The sequence below is a fragment of the Capra hircus genome, chromosome 9 (assembly GCF_001704415.2).
Source record: "Capra hircus breed San Clemente chromosome 9, ASM170441v1, whole genome shotgun sequence".
NCBI lineage: Eukaryota > Metazoa > Chordata > Mammalia > Artiodactyla > Bovidae > Capra > Capra hircus.
Window position 1 is genome coordinate 18,978,143 of NC_030816.1, and position 14,831 is coordinate 18,992,973.

The following is a 14,831-nucleotide window of genomic DNA, read 5'->3' on the forward strand; positions in this document are numbered from 1 at the left end:
TAAATGAGATGTTCCTGGGAACTTCGATGTTGATGTTTAATAACCGAAAGGTGATGAAAGTCAGAATGTGTGCTCTCTCATACCCCAGGGACTGGCCGAACGGTAGTGTCAGTGATGGAACTAGGGAAGCTGGCCTTGCACATGGCTATCCCCATTTTATAGATGGAAAAGTTTAGGCATAGGCAGATTAAGCAGTTTGCCCAAGATTACCCCATTTGAAGAAGTAGAACTGAGATTCCTGCACAGGCATTGTGTTTTCAAAGCCCGAGCCCTTAACTCCCAAGCCATATGGCTATAATATCCGTGATGGTGTTTTAATTACAAGTCTGACTTCCAGTCTTATGTAAGTTTCTTGTGAAGGAGTTAATTAATTAACAGTTTTAAAAGTTGGGTGGAAACTAGAAAGTTGGCAGATGGCTGGGCAGTGATTGGATAATTCCTTACAGCAGAAGAGAACTTGGAATTCTCTAGACTAAGAGACTGGAAATAAAGAATATACCTTTTGGCTTATTTTCTTTCTCTTTCTCTTCCTCTCCCATTCACTGTCAGCTGTTGAAACAGGAAATTGTCCACTTCAAAGAGTTACAATATTTTATGGGGAAAATGATATCTCTATTTCTTTAGTGCCTTATGTACTACAAATGTCTTTGTCCTCATTTGTATTCCAAGAATGCTAGTTTACCTAAATTGACTGTCAGCCAAATTCTTACATTAAAACTCATTATTTTCTCAACTTTCATTACAGAGTAGGAGTTAGTTTCCAAAAGAGTAGGGTTTCAGAAGCAGCATCAATATTGATATCACTGGATTCTTCTCCGTCCGGAAGCCCCAGTGCCTAGACTTCTCTGTGGGGGGCTTAGGTCTTGCAGCAGGAGTTCCAAGGACTAGAACCCTTGCCTCTGGAGAAGCCACAAAATGCTTCCTTGACCATGGCTTTAACAAACCCCTTCCCAGGCTGGGAGAGGACTTGGCTCATCCTGCATGCTTTTCAGGGTTCCTGTAGCTTTTCTCACATCTCTCTTGTTTGAGGGAGAGACAGAAGGAAATAGTAAGTTCCCAGCCCACCGCACTCATTCATACAGTGTGGCAGGGAGAAGGGACAGGGCATCTGCTAGCGGCCACAGCTCGAGCAGGGAACGCCGTAGCAGTCTTTCCTTCAGTGAATAAATTAACTCGGTGCTTTTCTTTGGACCTAAAACTGTGACTGGCTGTCATTTACTTAATCTTCCTAAAGCACAGTTCTGATTAAGTGAACTGGCTGCTCAAAACTTTCAATATTTTTCCATTTTAATGGAATAAGTTTCTTAGCCTTGTATTTATGACCCTTTGTGATTTGGGCCCATGCTGTGCATACCAGACCTCATTTACCAGTATTCCCTCTTGGCTCTGGACAGGGAAGCTGACCTGGTCCATTTCTTCTGCAGGCCCCCCCCTTGCCTGCATCAGTGCTTAATACTGATGCCTTCACAATGCTCCCTCTCCTTCTCAGCCTGTCTCTAGAATTATGAACCCCCCATTACATGCTGCATACAATCCTCATCTAAATGGCATGCAGCCTTGCTGAACTCATCGGAACTCTTAGACGACTTTATGTCAGGGTCTGTGTGTCAGATATCTGTTCATACATTGCCTTCTTCACTGAATTCTGGGCAGAATTTGCATCTATTTTAACTTTGTATTTTCCGTGTCACCTGCACTTAACCATAAGAGGAAGTTAAAACCTCAGAGGACTAAGAGGACTTACAGATTATTTGTAGGATAATATATCTTTTTACAGCTTCTCCCTTCTCTGTGCCCTAGTAAATAAGTGAAACCAGAACAGGACCAGAACTTCTGATGGTTCTCCCCTGGGTATGCACATTGGAATCACTTGACGTCACAGGTGGTGCTTTAAAAAGTTCTGATCTGGGAGCCCCCAAGCCATAGAAATTAGAATATCTGGAGTACTACCAAGACATCAGTATTATTCAGATCTCCTCACATGAGTCTAATGTGCAACCAGCATTGGTAATAAATACTCCACAGCACAGTGGCCCCTGGACCATTCTTACTTTCCTGGGTAATTCCATTAAGTTCAGAAACATTTTTTTTTTAATGTTAAGTAGAAATATACTCAATGTGGGGAAGTAGAATAGCACATTTTGTTTTTCTTAGAACAGTAGCTTACTTAACTGTTTAACTTTGCAGATATTTCGAAAGAAAGCAGTGGAACTTGGGGTAAAATTGCTACCTGCATTTCAAACACCCTCTGGAATACCTTGGGCACTGCTGAATATAAAAAGGTAAAACTCTTCATTTTCAACAACATGTTTTAAGTTGAAATAGTCAAGATTGTGGTCTAACAAACATACATCAGATGGATATTTACTTGAATGGTGTTGGTGACTAATACCATTGCAAGTCTTGGCATATGTCCTTGTGTTGGAAGTTATTAGTGTTTTTCAGTGTTCCATGGGTTCCCATCATGGGATCAAATGACCTCAAGAAAGTCATCCACATGAGACATGATTCAAGGTTTTCACTGTTTCATGGTGACATTGTATCAATGATACTGTCTCTCCATAAATTCCAAAAACATCCCTTTATCATCAAAGCACTTCACTCTCAAAAGAAGCCAGTTCCTAGATCACTTCCATCAGTTAAGCTGCTGGTCAGAGGCATTGGTAAGATATAACATGTAGATCAGTCAGCATAATACAAGGTGTAGATCAGCACATACAAGTGGAACAACCACGCAACGAGCTAAGTGTGACTGAGACTGGATGCGTCTGAGGCTGCTCACCCACAGTTGTAAGGAGGGAAGGGAACGGCTCCACTGACCCAGATCAATCCATCCTCCTCATCCCATGTGCGTGGAGAACCCTGGCATGCCAAGTTCATAGGAATGTGGCCCCAAGAAAAACATGGGCTAAACCGAATTTCTCATATTCTCCCAGGAAGTATTAATAGTTTGAATTTTCATGATAGCCTGAGCATTTTGTAAATAGTTTTATCTTAAGCTCCCTTCTAACTCCTTCTTCCCCATAAGTAATTAATTGCATGTGTCTCTTTGTGATGATGATAATGACAGCTGTTTGGTCATCATAAAATATGAAGTTTTGTGTAGACACTTTACCACATTTAATCCTCGCAGCAACCCAATAAGGTCAGTGCTACTGTTATCTCCATTTCACTAATCAGGAACTTGAGTCACAGAGACAGTTATTTGCCTAACATCATGCCGTGTGTAAATGGTAGAGCCAGAGTACTCAGATGCATGGATTCACAGGCAAAAGTTAAATGGCTTTCTTATGTTAGGAAAGCCAAGAGGATGCACAGGGCGACTTGGCAAGATTAATGCACCTTTTTCCTTAATTATTTATTTTAGTGACATTCCTTCCTAAAATTAATCATGGAAAATCATGAAATTAATTGGCTAATGTATCAGTTAAATGTCATGCTCTGTCTGTATGTTTTATCTATACCTTGAAATCACCCTGTACCTGTCTATAATTTTATGTATGTGTGTGTGTCTCTGTATGTGTAAGTGCATGTGTTTGGGGCAGAGGCAAAGGTGTCGAGGTGATGAGACAGGCAGAGTTCACGCCCCTGGGCCATGTTAAGTTGAAGTTGCTTTCTGTTGTATAACGTGGTATCTCAGGATTCATTCTTCCCATTGGGTTCCTCTGGCTTTCTCTGTTAGCTTGGGGATCATGGCACATGTTCCAGTGTCTTAAGGTGGAAGTGGGTATATATCCTTGGCTTGAGCAGCATGGTATTAGAGATCTGTGAGCTTTTTATTTGGCTCATGTAGATCACCTATAATACTGTCCATATCCTCAGACTTTGTATTCAGATAGTATACAGATAGGATTCAGACCTAGAAACTTCTCTGATACTTGAAAATAAGATCTAGTTATGAAAACTTGGTGCACATTTAACACATGTTTTCTGCACCCTCTGAGAGGAATGATATGGGCATAATAACCCACTAACTTAACTGGTTACCAAGAGACCTGGTTCTAAGTATGTACATGGATACTAAGTCGCTCCAGTTGTATCTGACTCTGCGACTCCATGGACTGTATCCCACCAGGCTCCTCTGTCCGTGGGATTTCCTAGGCAAGAATACTGGAGTGGGTTGCTGTTTCCTTCTCCAGGGCCTCTTCCTGACCCAGGGATGAAACCTGCATCTCTTGTGTCTCCTGCGTTGCAGGGAGGTTCTTGACCCGTTGAGCTGTCGGGAAGCCCGGGATGCTATAAGGGTAGTTCTTATTGCTTTGTGGAAGATAATGGACTTAGATAAAGGCTCTTAAAACTAATTGAGGTGTGGGCCTACATCTTTGCAAAAGTTAAGTCAATTATTATAAGGTGCTGATAGCATTTAATTAGTTCTAGCCTCTCTTGAAATACTTATAAGAAATTAGATTATTTTAAAACATATTTAACTTAGTGTTTCTTTTTACAGCCAAGAGGATTTTTTTCCTTAGTTAAATCTATCTTTTGTGTACGGTGGAGATATTTTTCAATGCATAAAGGAATATTTCTAAAACCTCTTCAGTACTGAATCCTTTGTTATCTTTATATCTCCTGAAAATTCATTAACTCGGGCTTTACCTTTTTTTATCAGAACTTATTTCAAATTTACAGTATTGTACATTATTTTACAGTATTGTACTTTAGAACTTATGTTTGATTTTTAAGTATTACAGGAAAATTATTTTGATTCAGAAATAATGTGCCATTTCATTTATGTATTCTGTGATGTTTTCATGTTGAACTAGAGGAAATTAGGTAACCATTTTACAACTGACAGGAACACTCTTAACTTCTTCCTGGCAACCTGTATGAATTTTTTATTATTTTATCCACTCTCAATCTCATTTACTAAATAGCAGTGACTTACCCAAATTTACACAATAAGACTTGGCAAAATTAATAGTAATACCAACCCACTGAAATTCATCCTACCCTTTGCCCAATCAGCTTCATTTATCGTCTTGAAGAATTTTCTCTCTATGGAACAAAAACAGCATTTGATATTTATCTGCAATAATTACATTTCAGGATGTGTTACTGATGTCACCCAGTGCATATCTGCTGTTTTCTCTGAATCTCTGTATTTTCACAGTATGGGCCAGAGAACAAGGGACAGCAGGTTTGGGGCTTATTTTCTAGTTTTTTGAAGCCTGTCACTAGTGAAGTTTCAAAAGAGGTGGGGGAAAATATATCTGGCAAAATAATGTTTTCTTAATTACCTTCTTAAACTTAGGGAGTATCAATGGAAGGACGCGCAAGAGGAAATAAAGTTTTCAAGAATGCTGTTCAGAATAGCTATTCTAATATTCACAATATTCACTACTGACTGGCTTTGAAACTCTCGGCAATAATTATGATGGGAGAGGCACAATGTGCTGTCTGTAACATAATTCTGCTCTTCCATCTCAGTTTTGAAAGTAGTTATGGAGGCTGCTGTTTGCCAGAACCTATAAGTTAACAGAAATGTGAACTTACTGGCATTATCTGTTCACATTCCTCTAGTATTTAGGTTTTACCAGTGTGAACTTAAGGCAAGCAGTATTTTGAATTGGGGAGGTTTATGTATTTGGAGCCAAAACACCAATAAACCAAATTAGATTTCAGTATTTCTGCAAACTGAGAATACCAGAGAATCTAAATAATTTACGCATATCCTACATTAGAAAGTCTGTCCCAAAAAATCTGTTCACAAAAAAAAAGTTTTAAATTATTTCTTCTGCTACATCTATAATAAATTCCTAATTCAAGAGTTGCTATATGAAGTTGTGAGTTAATTGAAACTATGAATTGATAGTAAGTGGTAATTTGATTGAGCAAACACCTGGGTGTTACACAGAGTACTTGATTAGAATAACATGCTTGCTTCACCAGTACAATAGTAGAATGAGAATGCGTACATTATGTAACACCTCTGGTAAAAGGAAAACATTGCCTTTTTCACAGATTAGATTTTGGTAGAACTCAATTTCACTACTGTGAAAATGTCAAAATTTGATGTCTGATCTTGTTAGTACTACTAGTAAGAGACTCTATGCATTTTTTTTTCCCAACCTAAAGAAGAAAAACCACTTCTGTGGTTTGTAAAGTCAAATGTTTCACCATTTCCATATTTCGTTATAATTTAAGCCTAAATAGGATAAATGTAGTAGTTTGAAGTTTTCTAAAGAGTGTTCTTAATTTTAAAAAGTATGGTTAATATTCCCGTTACTCATTTATATCACAGAGCATATAGTCTGGGTGTTCCTAGTGATTATTCTGTCTTTCCTGCGAGTTAGTTTTAGTTTATGCTGTTCCCTCAGTTGTTTCTCTTTGTGGATTTTCCCGAACAGACACTTACCTGGTGGTTATATTAGGTTAGCAGGTCAGTCTACAGCATGCGCTTTTATTGCACACATCAGGGAAACGTGCTGGCGAGTGACTGATCTCTACTCCAGTTCTCATTAGTAAGCGAGGCCACATGTGTTAGTCACTCGGTCATGTCCAGCTCTTTGTGACCCCATGGACTGTAGCCTGCCAGGCTCCTCTGTCCATGGAATTTTCCAGGCAAGAATACTGGAATGGATTGCCATTCCCTTCTCCAGGGGAGCTTCCCCATCCAGGGATTGAACCCAGGTGTCCTGCATAGCAGGCAGATTCTTCACTGTCTGAGCCACCAGGGAAGCCCAAGCAAGGCCATGAATGAGCCGCAACTCCCTCACCTGTTTTTATTTCCTGCTTTATAAAGCTTTATTTACTGACTACTCTAATTATCCAGCACAAATGTATACTATGTCATTAGTTACATTTTAGCTTGTATTATAATAATTAAATTGCAAATTGCTTTACTTTAACAGAACTGGGGGCTTAATTAAGAATAGTACATAGCTTAGTGTTTTCTAATAGTGAAACATTATCCTTTATGAAGTAGGTAGTTTGTGTAGGGTAATAAACCCCCATTTGGGGTTTCTTAATACTTTGGTGGTATAAAATGCTTGAATATTAAATCATAATTAGTTTTAATAGACACAAACTATGAAAGACAGACTAATCAGGTTAAATATTTTAAAAAGTATTTTCCATATATCTCCCTGCATTTTTACCTGACATTAATATATAAACATCTACATTTTAAATTTGCTAACCATTTTTTAAAGTATCTGGTTTTAGATTTGAAATAGGTATATTGTTTCAAAATGAAGCAGAATTCAATTCTATAGTTTAACATCATTAAAAAAAAAATTAAAAAATATCAAGAAACAAATTTTCTGCCCTGAAGAGATCAAACTTATTTAATGATTTGCTAATATTCTAAGAAGCAAAATAGTACTTAGTTATCCTAGATGTGTTTTGTAGCAGTTATATAGCCTAAGTATAAAATTAGAGCAATATCTTATAGTTTATCTTTTATATGTTTTATGGATCTGTTAAGAATTCGAAAATAAGTTCTACCAACTCTAGAAAAGTAAAAATGAAGTTAGTCTTTCCAGGTATTTATGCTAAACTAGGTTTTTATTTTTTCTGATTGAATATTTTATTGGGTTTCCCTCTTTTATCTGTTTTAATTCATTTGGCCATTTATACTCTTTTGCTTTTGAACTGTGGTATTGGAGAAGACTCTTGAGAGTCCCCTGGACTGCAAGGAGATCCAACCAGTCCATCCTAAAGGAGATCAGCTCTGGGTGTTCATTGGAAGGACTGATGTTGAAGCTGAAACTCCAGTACTTTGGCCACGTTATGTGAAGAGCTGACTCATTGGAAAAGGCCCTGATGCTGGGAGGGATTGGGGACAGGAGGAGAAGGGGATGACAGGATGAGATGGTTGGATGGCATCACCGACTCAATGGACATGGGTTTGGGTGAACTCCGGTAGTTGGTGATGGACAGGGAGGCCTGGCATGCTGCGGTTCATGGGGTCACAAGGAATCAGACACGACTGAGCGACTGAACTGAACTCTTCTGGAAATAAAAATAACCATATTTTGAGGTTTGAAACTTACATGCATGAAGTTACTAATATCAGACATCAAAATATCAAAGTTAAAGTTGCTACTTGTTAAGATTGTCAGTATAGCTCTTCAGCTCAGTTCAGTCCAATTCAGTTGCTCAGTCGTGTCTGACTCTTTGCAACCCCATGGACTGGAGCACACCAAGCCTCCCTGTCCATCACCAACTCCAGGAGCTTATTCAAACTCATGTCCATCAAGTCGGTGATGCCATCCAACTATCTCATCCTTTATGGTCCCCTTCTCCTCCTGCCTTCAATCTTTTCCAGCATCAGGGTCTTTTCAAATGAGTCAGTTCTTTGCACCAGGTTGGCCTTGGATAATTCATTTATTTGAGTTTCTCTTCTCATAAGTAAAACTAAAATAGCCACAATAATAGTATCTGTCCTGATGACCTCATAAGGCATTTTTTGTGAAAATCTAGTGAATTAATATGTAAAAGATTAGTCATTGCAGAGTGCTGTGAAATAAATATAAATTGAAATTATTAATTTATGGCCTTGTTTTAAATGTTCATTATAATGTGTGTATAGAGCAATACAATAATACATAACTAAAACTGACTTGGTTTTGATGCCTTTTTATGATAATCTTCTGTTTTTAAGTCATTCAGTGCTTCTAATCCATTCTCAAACTCGAGTCCCATTTTCTAGGTCAGAAATGGAATTGGTATTAGTAGAACCAGCTAGAAGTGTGGAGAGAATGTGTCCCCATAGTCCACGTAGAATTGTGGGGGCTTTGTGCTCCAACATATATTATTTTGAAAATTATTTTAGAATCAGTCTATAGGGTCAAAACCCAGATACCTCTCTCAAATTATATTTATTGGTGAATTTTCTCTTCTAGAAAGAGGAACTGTTCAACCTATGAGGTTTAAGAAGCATGTGAGCCAATAAAATGTAATGTTATTTTCCCACGTCCCACATGCCAGTTAGTGCTTAATTAATATGACATGAGTCTATGAGAATGTACATATATTTCTGCTAGAAACATCCACATAGCCCTATTTTCTAGTTCTTAGGCTGTCCTACTTCTAGTAAGGGTCTGACTACTGTGGTTATGTTCTCTCAGTGATTCTCAGCCTTCCCTGTGCCGTAGACTAACCTGTGCATTTTTTGAATATCATCACTACCTCTCTACCCTCCATTCTGTTTCAGCTGGCTTAGAGTAAGATCCTGGCATTTTTTAAGGCTCTTCAGCCATTCCATTATTAATCTAGGTTTGAGAATCACTGCTGGAAGTCTAATATTTTTATCCTAAGTATAGATTCATTTGTGTTTTCAGTTACCTTTGGAAACCTTTCCTTCCCCATTGATAGCCAATTCAACTATTGAAATAAATAGACAATTGATTTGAAAACACCCAGCTGTAATAGAGCAATGATTCTCAACATTTAGAGTCTGTATGAATTGCTTAGCATGCATACATGTTCAGTCTTATCCAGTTCTTTGCAGTCCTGCAGACTGTAGCACACCAGGCTCCTCTATCCATGGGATTCTCCAGGCAAGAGTACTGGAATGGGTTGCCATTTCCTCCTCCAGGGGATTTTCCTGACCCAGGAAACAAACCCACATCTCCTGTGTCTCCTGCATTCACAGGGAGATTCTTTATCACTGAGCCACCTGGGAAGCCTCAAGAATTGCTTAGAAGGCTTGTTAAAACTCTTGTTGCTGGGCCTCACCCACAGAGATTCTGATTGGGCAGGTTTTTGGTCAGGTATGATAATTTACATTGGCATCACTGATGCAGTGGACATGAACTTGGGCAGACTCCAGGAGGTGGTGAGGGACAGGGAAGCGTGGCATGCTGCAATCCATGGGGTTGCCACAACTTGGCAACTGAACAACAACCAGGTCTCAGCTGATGCAGAGGTTGACTGATGCTTCTGGTCAGGGACCACACTTTGAGAACCACTGTAATAGAAGAATTGACTGAGACATCCAAGCTGTTTAGATTCTTAGAGCTTCTCAGAGCTGCTCAGAGGGGCAGCCAATTCCAAATTTCCATAGGGTGAAAGTGAGGGATTGGGCCGGGAGGGCAGGGGCGAGGAGTTCTATGATTAATTAACTCTTGTTAATAATTGCCCAGTATTTTCACTTATCCCCAAGCAGTTTGTTGCTTCTTCTGGAAAACAGCTAATTCCAAACATTAATTACCAAAAAAGAGTTTGCATCGCCTTTGTCCCCTTGCAATATATATTTTTTAATCCTGTAAGACTAGAAAGCAAGATTTGGGCCATTTTAGCATAGAAGGAGGAAAGAAAGGCATTTTTAATAAAGGAACTCAGGGTAACTGTAAAAAGAAGAACCTTCTTGTTGCTTCAAGGCAAAGCAACTTTATTAACAGCAGCTGGCAACCAGTTCTTGTACCTGAGGACATTCCACACCCATGAAAAGAGGCTAAGGTTATGCTTCCACCAGAGGAAGAGGGAGTCTAGGCTTTTTCTGAATCATTTAATCCTCTCAGCAAGCTTCAGATCACTAAGTCCATGCCAGGTACTCAGTGGCTTGACCAAGCTCAAGGCATTTATTTATTGCAAGTGGACAATAAGGGTGGCAGCACTTAATTTAAATGCACTTTGTGTATAGCCTCTTTTATTGGGACTTAAGGGACAAGCAATCCTGAGCAAAAGATGCTTTGCTGTTTCTTAGTCACACATTCATTGTGAGGCAGACGGAATTTGAAGAGCCTAAAGGAAGGCAGACTGTTCCCTTTTATCCCATTCCTCTGGTCATAATTGAAGTTAATGCCCAGGTAAATGGGGTTTTCAGTGTCTTTTGTTCCCTGGAGGAAGAAGCAGGTGTAATCTGTCTCTAAACACAGGCGCTAACAGTCCTCCTAAGCTCTCCACATCAACCACCCTCTTTCTCCATGAATCTGCATCTGCTATAGACCGCCTCTGTGTGCTTCTGGTAGGACAGGAACAGAAAAATGACCTGTGAATGGAATAAACTGGCTATTTTACCCAACCACAGTAAGAGACACAGGTTCAGCCCCTGGGTCGGTCGGGAAGATCCCCTGGAGAAGGACATGGCAACCCATTCTGATATTCTTGCCCGAGAATTCCATGGACAGAGGAGGCTGGCGGGCTATGAGTCCATACAGTTGCAAAGAGTTGGACATAGCAGAAGTGACTTCGCATGCACGCACGCATGGATCAGATATTGAAAAATTATTTTTTGTCTATTTTCATAATGTCCTGCCTCTAAAGCTCAATTACAGCAAATGCGTAAAGTCCAGAAATGTATCAGAGGTGATGTGTAGGCAATTTAGAGACAATCTATCCTACGAGGATTGCTTAAAACCCTTAAAAAAATGACTTGTGGTGTGTAGGAAGTCTGTTAAGAGACCTTCCTCACTCTTCTATTTTAGGCAGATAGATTATTGGTACAAAATCCATGGAATTGGATGGTTAAATATGACCATGACTTTCCCCATAGCATCCCCACCATTTAAGTGGTTAACACACCAGGAAATTTTTGTTTAAGGGCAATTATAGTTATTTGAATGCAACAAACTCAAAGCGCCTTTCATCTCAAGATTTTCAAATGCACAGAACTAGTGTTTTGCAGATTCAGCTTTGTTCACTGTGTTCACACAATTGGTGGCAAATCAGCTTTGGCAATTTGAAATGTATTCTGTGTACAGAACTTAGATTAGGAACAAGTCAGAACACATAATTCATAGGGTGCCTTTACAAGTCAGCAGTGGAATAGTTTTCTCGAGGAGTTACAATCCCAGGTTTTTAATGAAGCAGCAATCAATTTTCTTGTGATGAATCTCAAGACCAGGCTCATGTTGTTAGTGTGGGGCAGACCTTTCAAATATCTAACAAAGTTTAACTTAAAAGTTATGAAATTGTTTGAATAGGTATTTGAAAATCAGCCTAGGTCTCAAGGTACTTTCTTAGACCTTATGATTGTTAGTCACTGTAGATATTCAACTGACCACATTGAATCTTTGAGTCGAAATTGGAAGATCAATATAAAATATTTATGCTACAGCCAATAATTTTTAAAGAACTCACAATCTTGGTGGATACATTAACCACTCCAGGTTTCTTGCTTATGCAGTAATAGCTGTAGGTTGATCTGTTCTGAAAACAGGGATGAACAATAATTGAAGTCTCTTTTTTTAAATGGAAAAGTGATGGAGCAATAGTAAGAATTAATTGTAATTTACTAATCTAGAAATTAATATGCAGCTGGGCCTGAGTAGAGGCAGTGCAATTTGGTGATTTAGCAATCATGACAAATTATCTTCATCCATAAGGTGTAGAGTTGCTAGCTTTCCATTATTTGATTTTTAATAACAGACCCAGTTTCAGGAAGACTTTATATGAATGCTCATGTTGCCCTTTTATCCTGGAAATGTCAATTGGAGTCTGGCATTATTAATTAAATCTCACTCTCCCTCTTTGTCATGTCATGCTATAGTTTTTATGGAACATTTGTACAAAACAGTGATTACTGGTAATTGACCTGCATATGTTGAATAATCTTAAGATGCTACTGAGAGTTTAATGTACCTTGTAAATTGAGAGGCTTCCAATTAAGTCTAGTTCTTAAGATAATCACTTTCAAAACTAATCAAGTAATAGGACATTAGTAAAGCTCTTATTGACTTAATTGTGACAAATTAATAAACAGACCCAGTGCAATTACTATAATGGCTTTATCAGTGAGCAGTTTTTCCAAAAATTTAAGCATAAATCTATTCCATCCCCCTGGAAGTACAATAAAAGTTACATAAGCTATCTTAAGGTGGGTATCATTCATATAGCTGTGTGTGAGTACACTGTACAAAGAGCTTGGATTTTTTGTATTTCTTTCTTTTAAAATATGATTGCATTTATTTCAAAGGTCAGTGAATCTACTTGCCAAACCCTTAAAGCATATGATTTTATAAATGATCTTCTATATGCTTTGGACAAACCTATTACACATTCTTGTGTTCTCTCACTTCTATTTTCTGTGCCTAGACCCTGGGGTTGGTACTTTCTCTCCTTAGAGAGCTAGGGAATGTCCTGTCCCACTCTCTCTGTCCCAAACTGCTGTCAGAGTGGTGATTTTTTTTTGGCTAGCACTCTGCAAATGGACTCTGAAAATAAATGAATTATGAATTACATATGTGCCATAATTTCTTAGTATCTGACACTGCGTTTCTAGAACTTGGCTGATTGTGTGTAAGAAAATGGCAGCAGAAGGAATAGGAACCTAAGTCCCAATTCTGCTACATTAACAGTATGATTTATTTCTCAAAAATACATCAAACTATATGTTTAAGATGCTGTGTTTACTGAGTATATTTTTATTACAAAATAATGGGATCACATCTCTTCTTTCTCTCAGCCTTGGCTTTCTCATTTCTTAAATGCAGTTAATAAATAGTTTCAATTTTACAAGGATAATGTTTATGACAGGCCCTTAGACTTTTGAGAAGTTGGGGGTCTTTTAGATACAAAAGAGGGGATCATTATGGAATTTCAGAACCCTGACATCTTTATGGTAGCTGTCCATGTCACTTGTGTTTAAGTTAGGAGAGAAGAATGGATTTTCAAGTAAACGAGTGTATGTCTTTTTATGTGTGTGAGTATGATATGTGTATATCTGTGTGTGTGTAGTTGCTAGGTCATGTCTGACTCTTTGCAACCCCATGGACTATAGAGTCCATGGAATTCTCCAGGCCAGAATACTGGAGTGGGCAGCCTTTTCCCTTCTCCAGAGGATCTTCCCAACCTAGGGATCAAACAGAGGATAGAGGATGCATCACCAGATTGGGTTTTGACCAACATCCAGACTTAATCAGCACGGGGATCTCCAGTGTCAAAGCGCATCTGGAGTTCTGATTGGGAAGACGGTTCCCAGGCAGCTCATCCGCTCCCTGGGTGAGACTTCTCCCCACAGAACCCATGCATGCATATGTGCTAAGCTGCTTTAGTCATGTCTGACTCTGTGTAACCCCGTGGACTGTAGCCTTCCAGGCTCTTCTGTCCATGGAGTTTCCCAGGCAAGAATACTAGAATGGGTTGCCACACCCTCCTCCAGGGGATCTTGCTGACCCAGGGATCTAGCCCACGTCTCTTATATCTCCTAAACTGGCAAGTAGGTTCTTTACCATTAGTGTCCCCTGGGAATCCCTTAAAATTCATCAGTTCAGTTCAGTTCAGTTCAGACGCTCAGTCATGTCCGACTCTTTGCGACCCCACGAATTGCAGCACACCAGGCCTCCCTGTCCATCACCAACTCCTGGAGTTTACTCAAACCCATGTCCATCGAGTCAGTGATGCCATCCAGCCATCTCATCCTCTGTCGTCCCCTTCTCCTCCTGTCCCCAATCCCTCCCAGCATCAGAGTCTTTTCCAATGAGTCAACTCTTCTCATGAGGTGGCCAAAGATTGGAGTTTCAGCTTTAGCATCAGTCCTTCCAATGAACACCCAGGACTAATCTTCTTTAGAATGGACTGGTTGGATCTCCTTGCAGTCCAAGGGACTCTCAAGAGTCTTCTCCAACACTCTCCAACAGTTCAAAAACATCAATTCTTCAGCGCTCAGCTTTCTCCATAGTCCAACTCTCACATCCATACATGACCACTGGAAAAACCATAGCCTTGACTAGACGGACCTTTGTTGGCAAAGTATTGTCTCTGCTTTTTAATATGCTATCTAGGTTGGTCATAACTTTCCTTCCAAGGAGTAAGCGTCTTTTAATTTGATGGCTGCAATCACCATCTGCAGTGATTTTGGAGCCCAAAAGAATAAAGTCTGACACTGTTTCCCCATCTATTTCCCATGAAGTGATGCCATGATCTTCGTTTTCTGAATGTTGGGC

General features: G+C 39.3%; 1 protein-coding gene across 1 annotated transcript in view; it reads left to right on the plus strand.

The window, feature by feature from the left end:
* MAN1A1 (mannosidase alpha class 1A member 1) overlaps positions 1 to 14,831 on the plus strand; it is a 172,906-nt gene that overhangs the window by 96,979 nt on the left and 61,096 nt on the right. Inside the window, exon 6 of the mRNA XM_018053007.1 lies at positions 2,188 to 2,282. Coding sequence (XP_017908496.1) covers positions 2,188 to 2,282 — 95 coding nt within the window. The remainder of the gene's footprint in view (positions 1 to 2,187; positions 2,283 to 14,831) is intronic.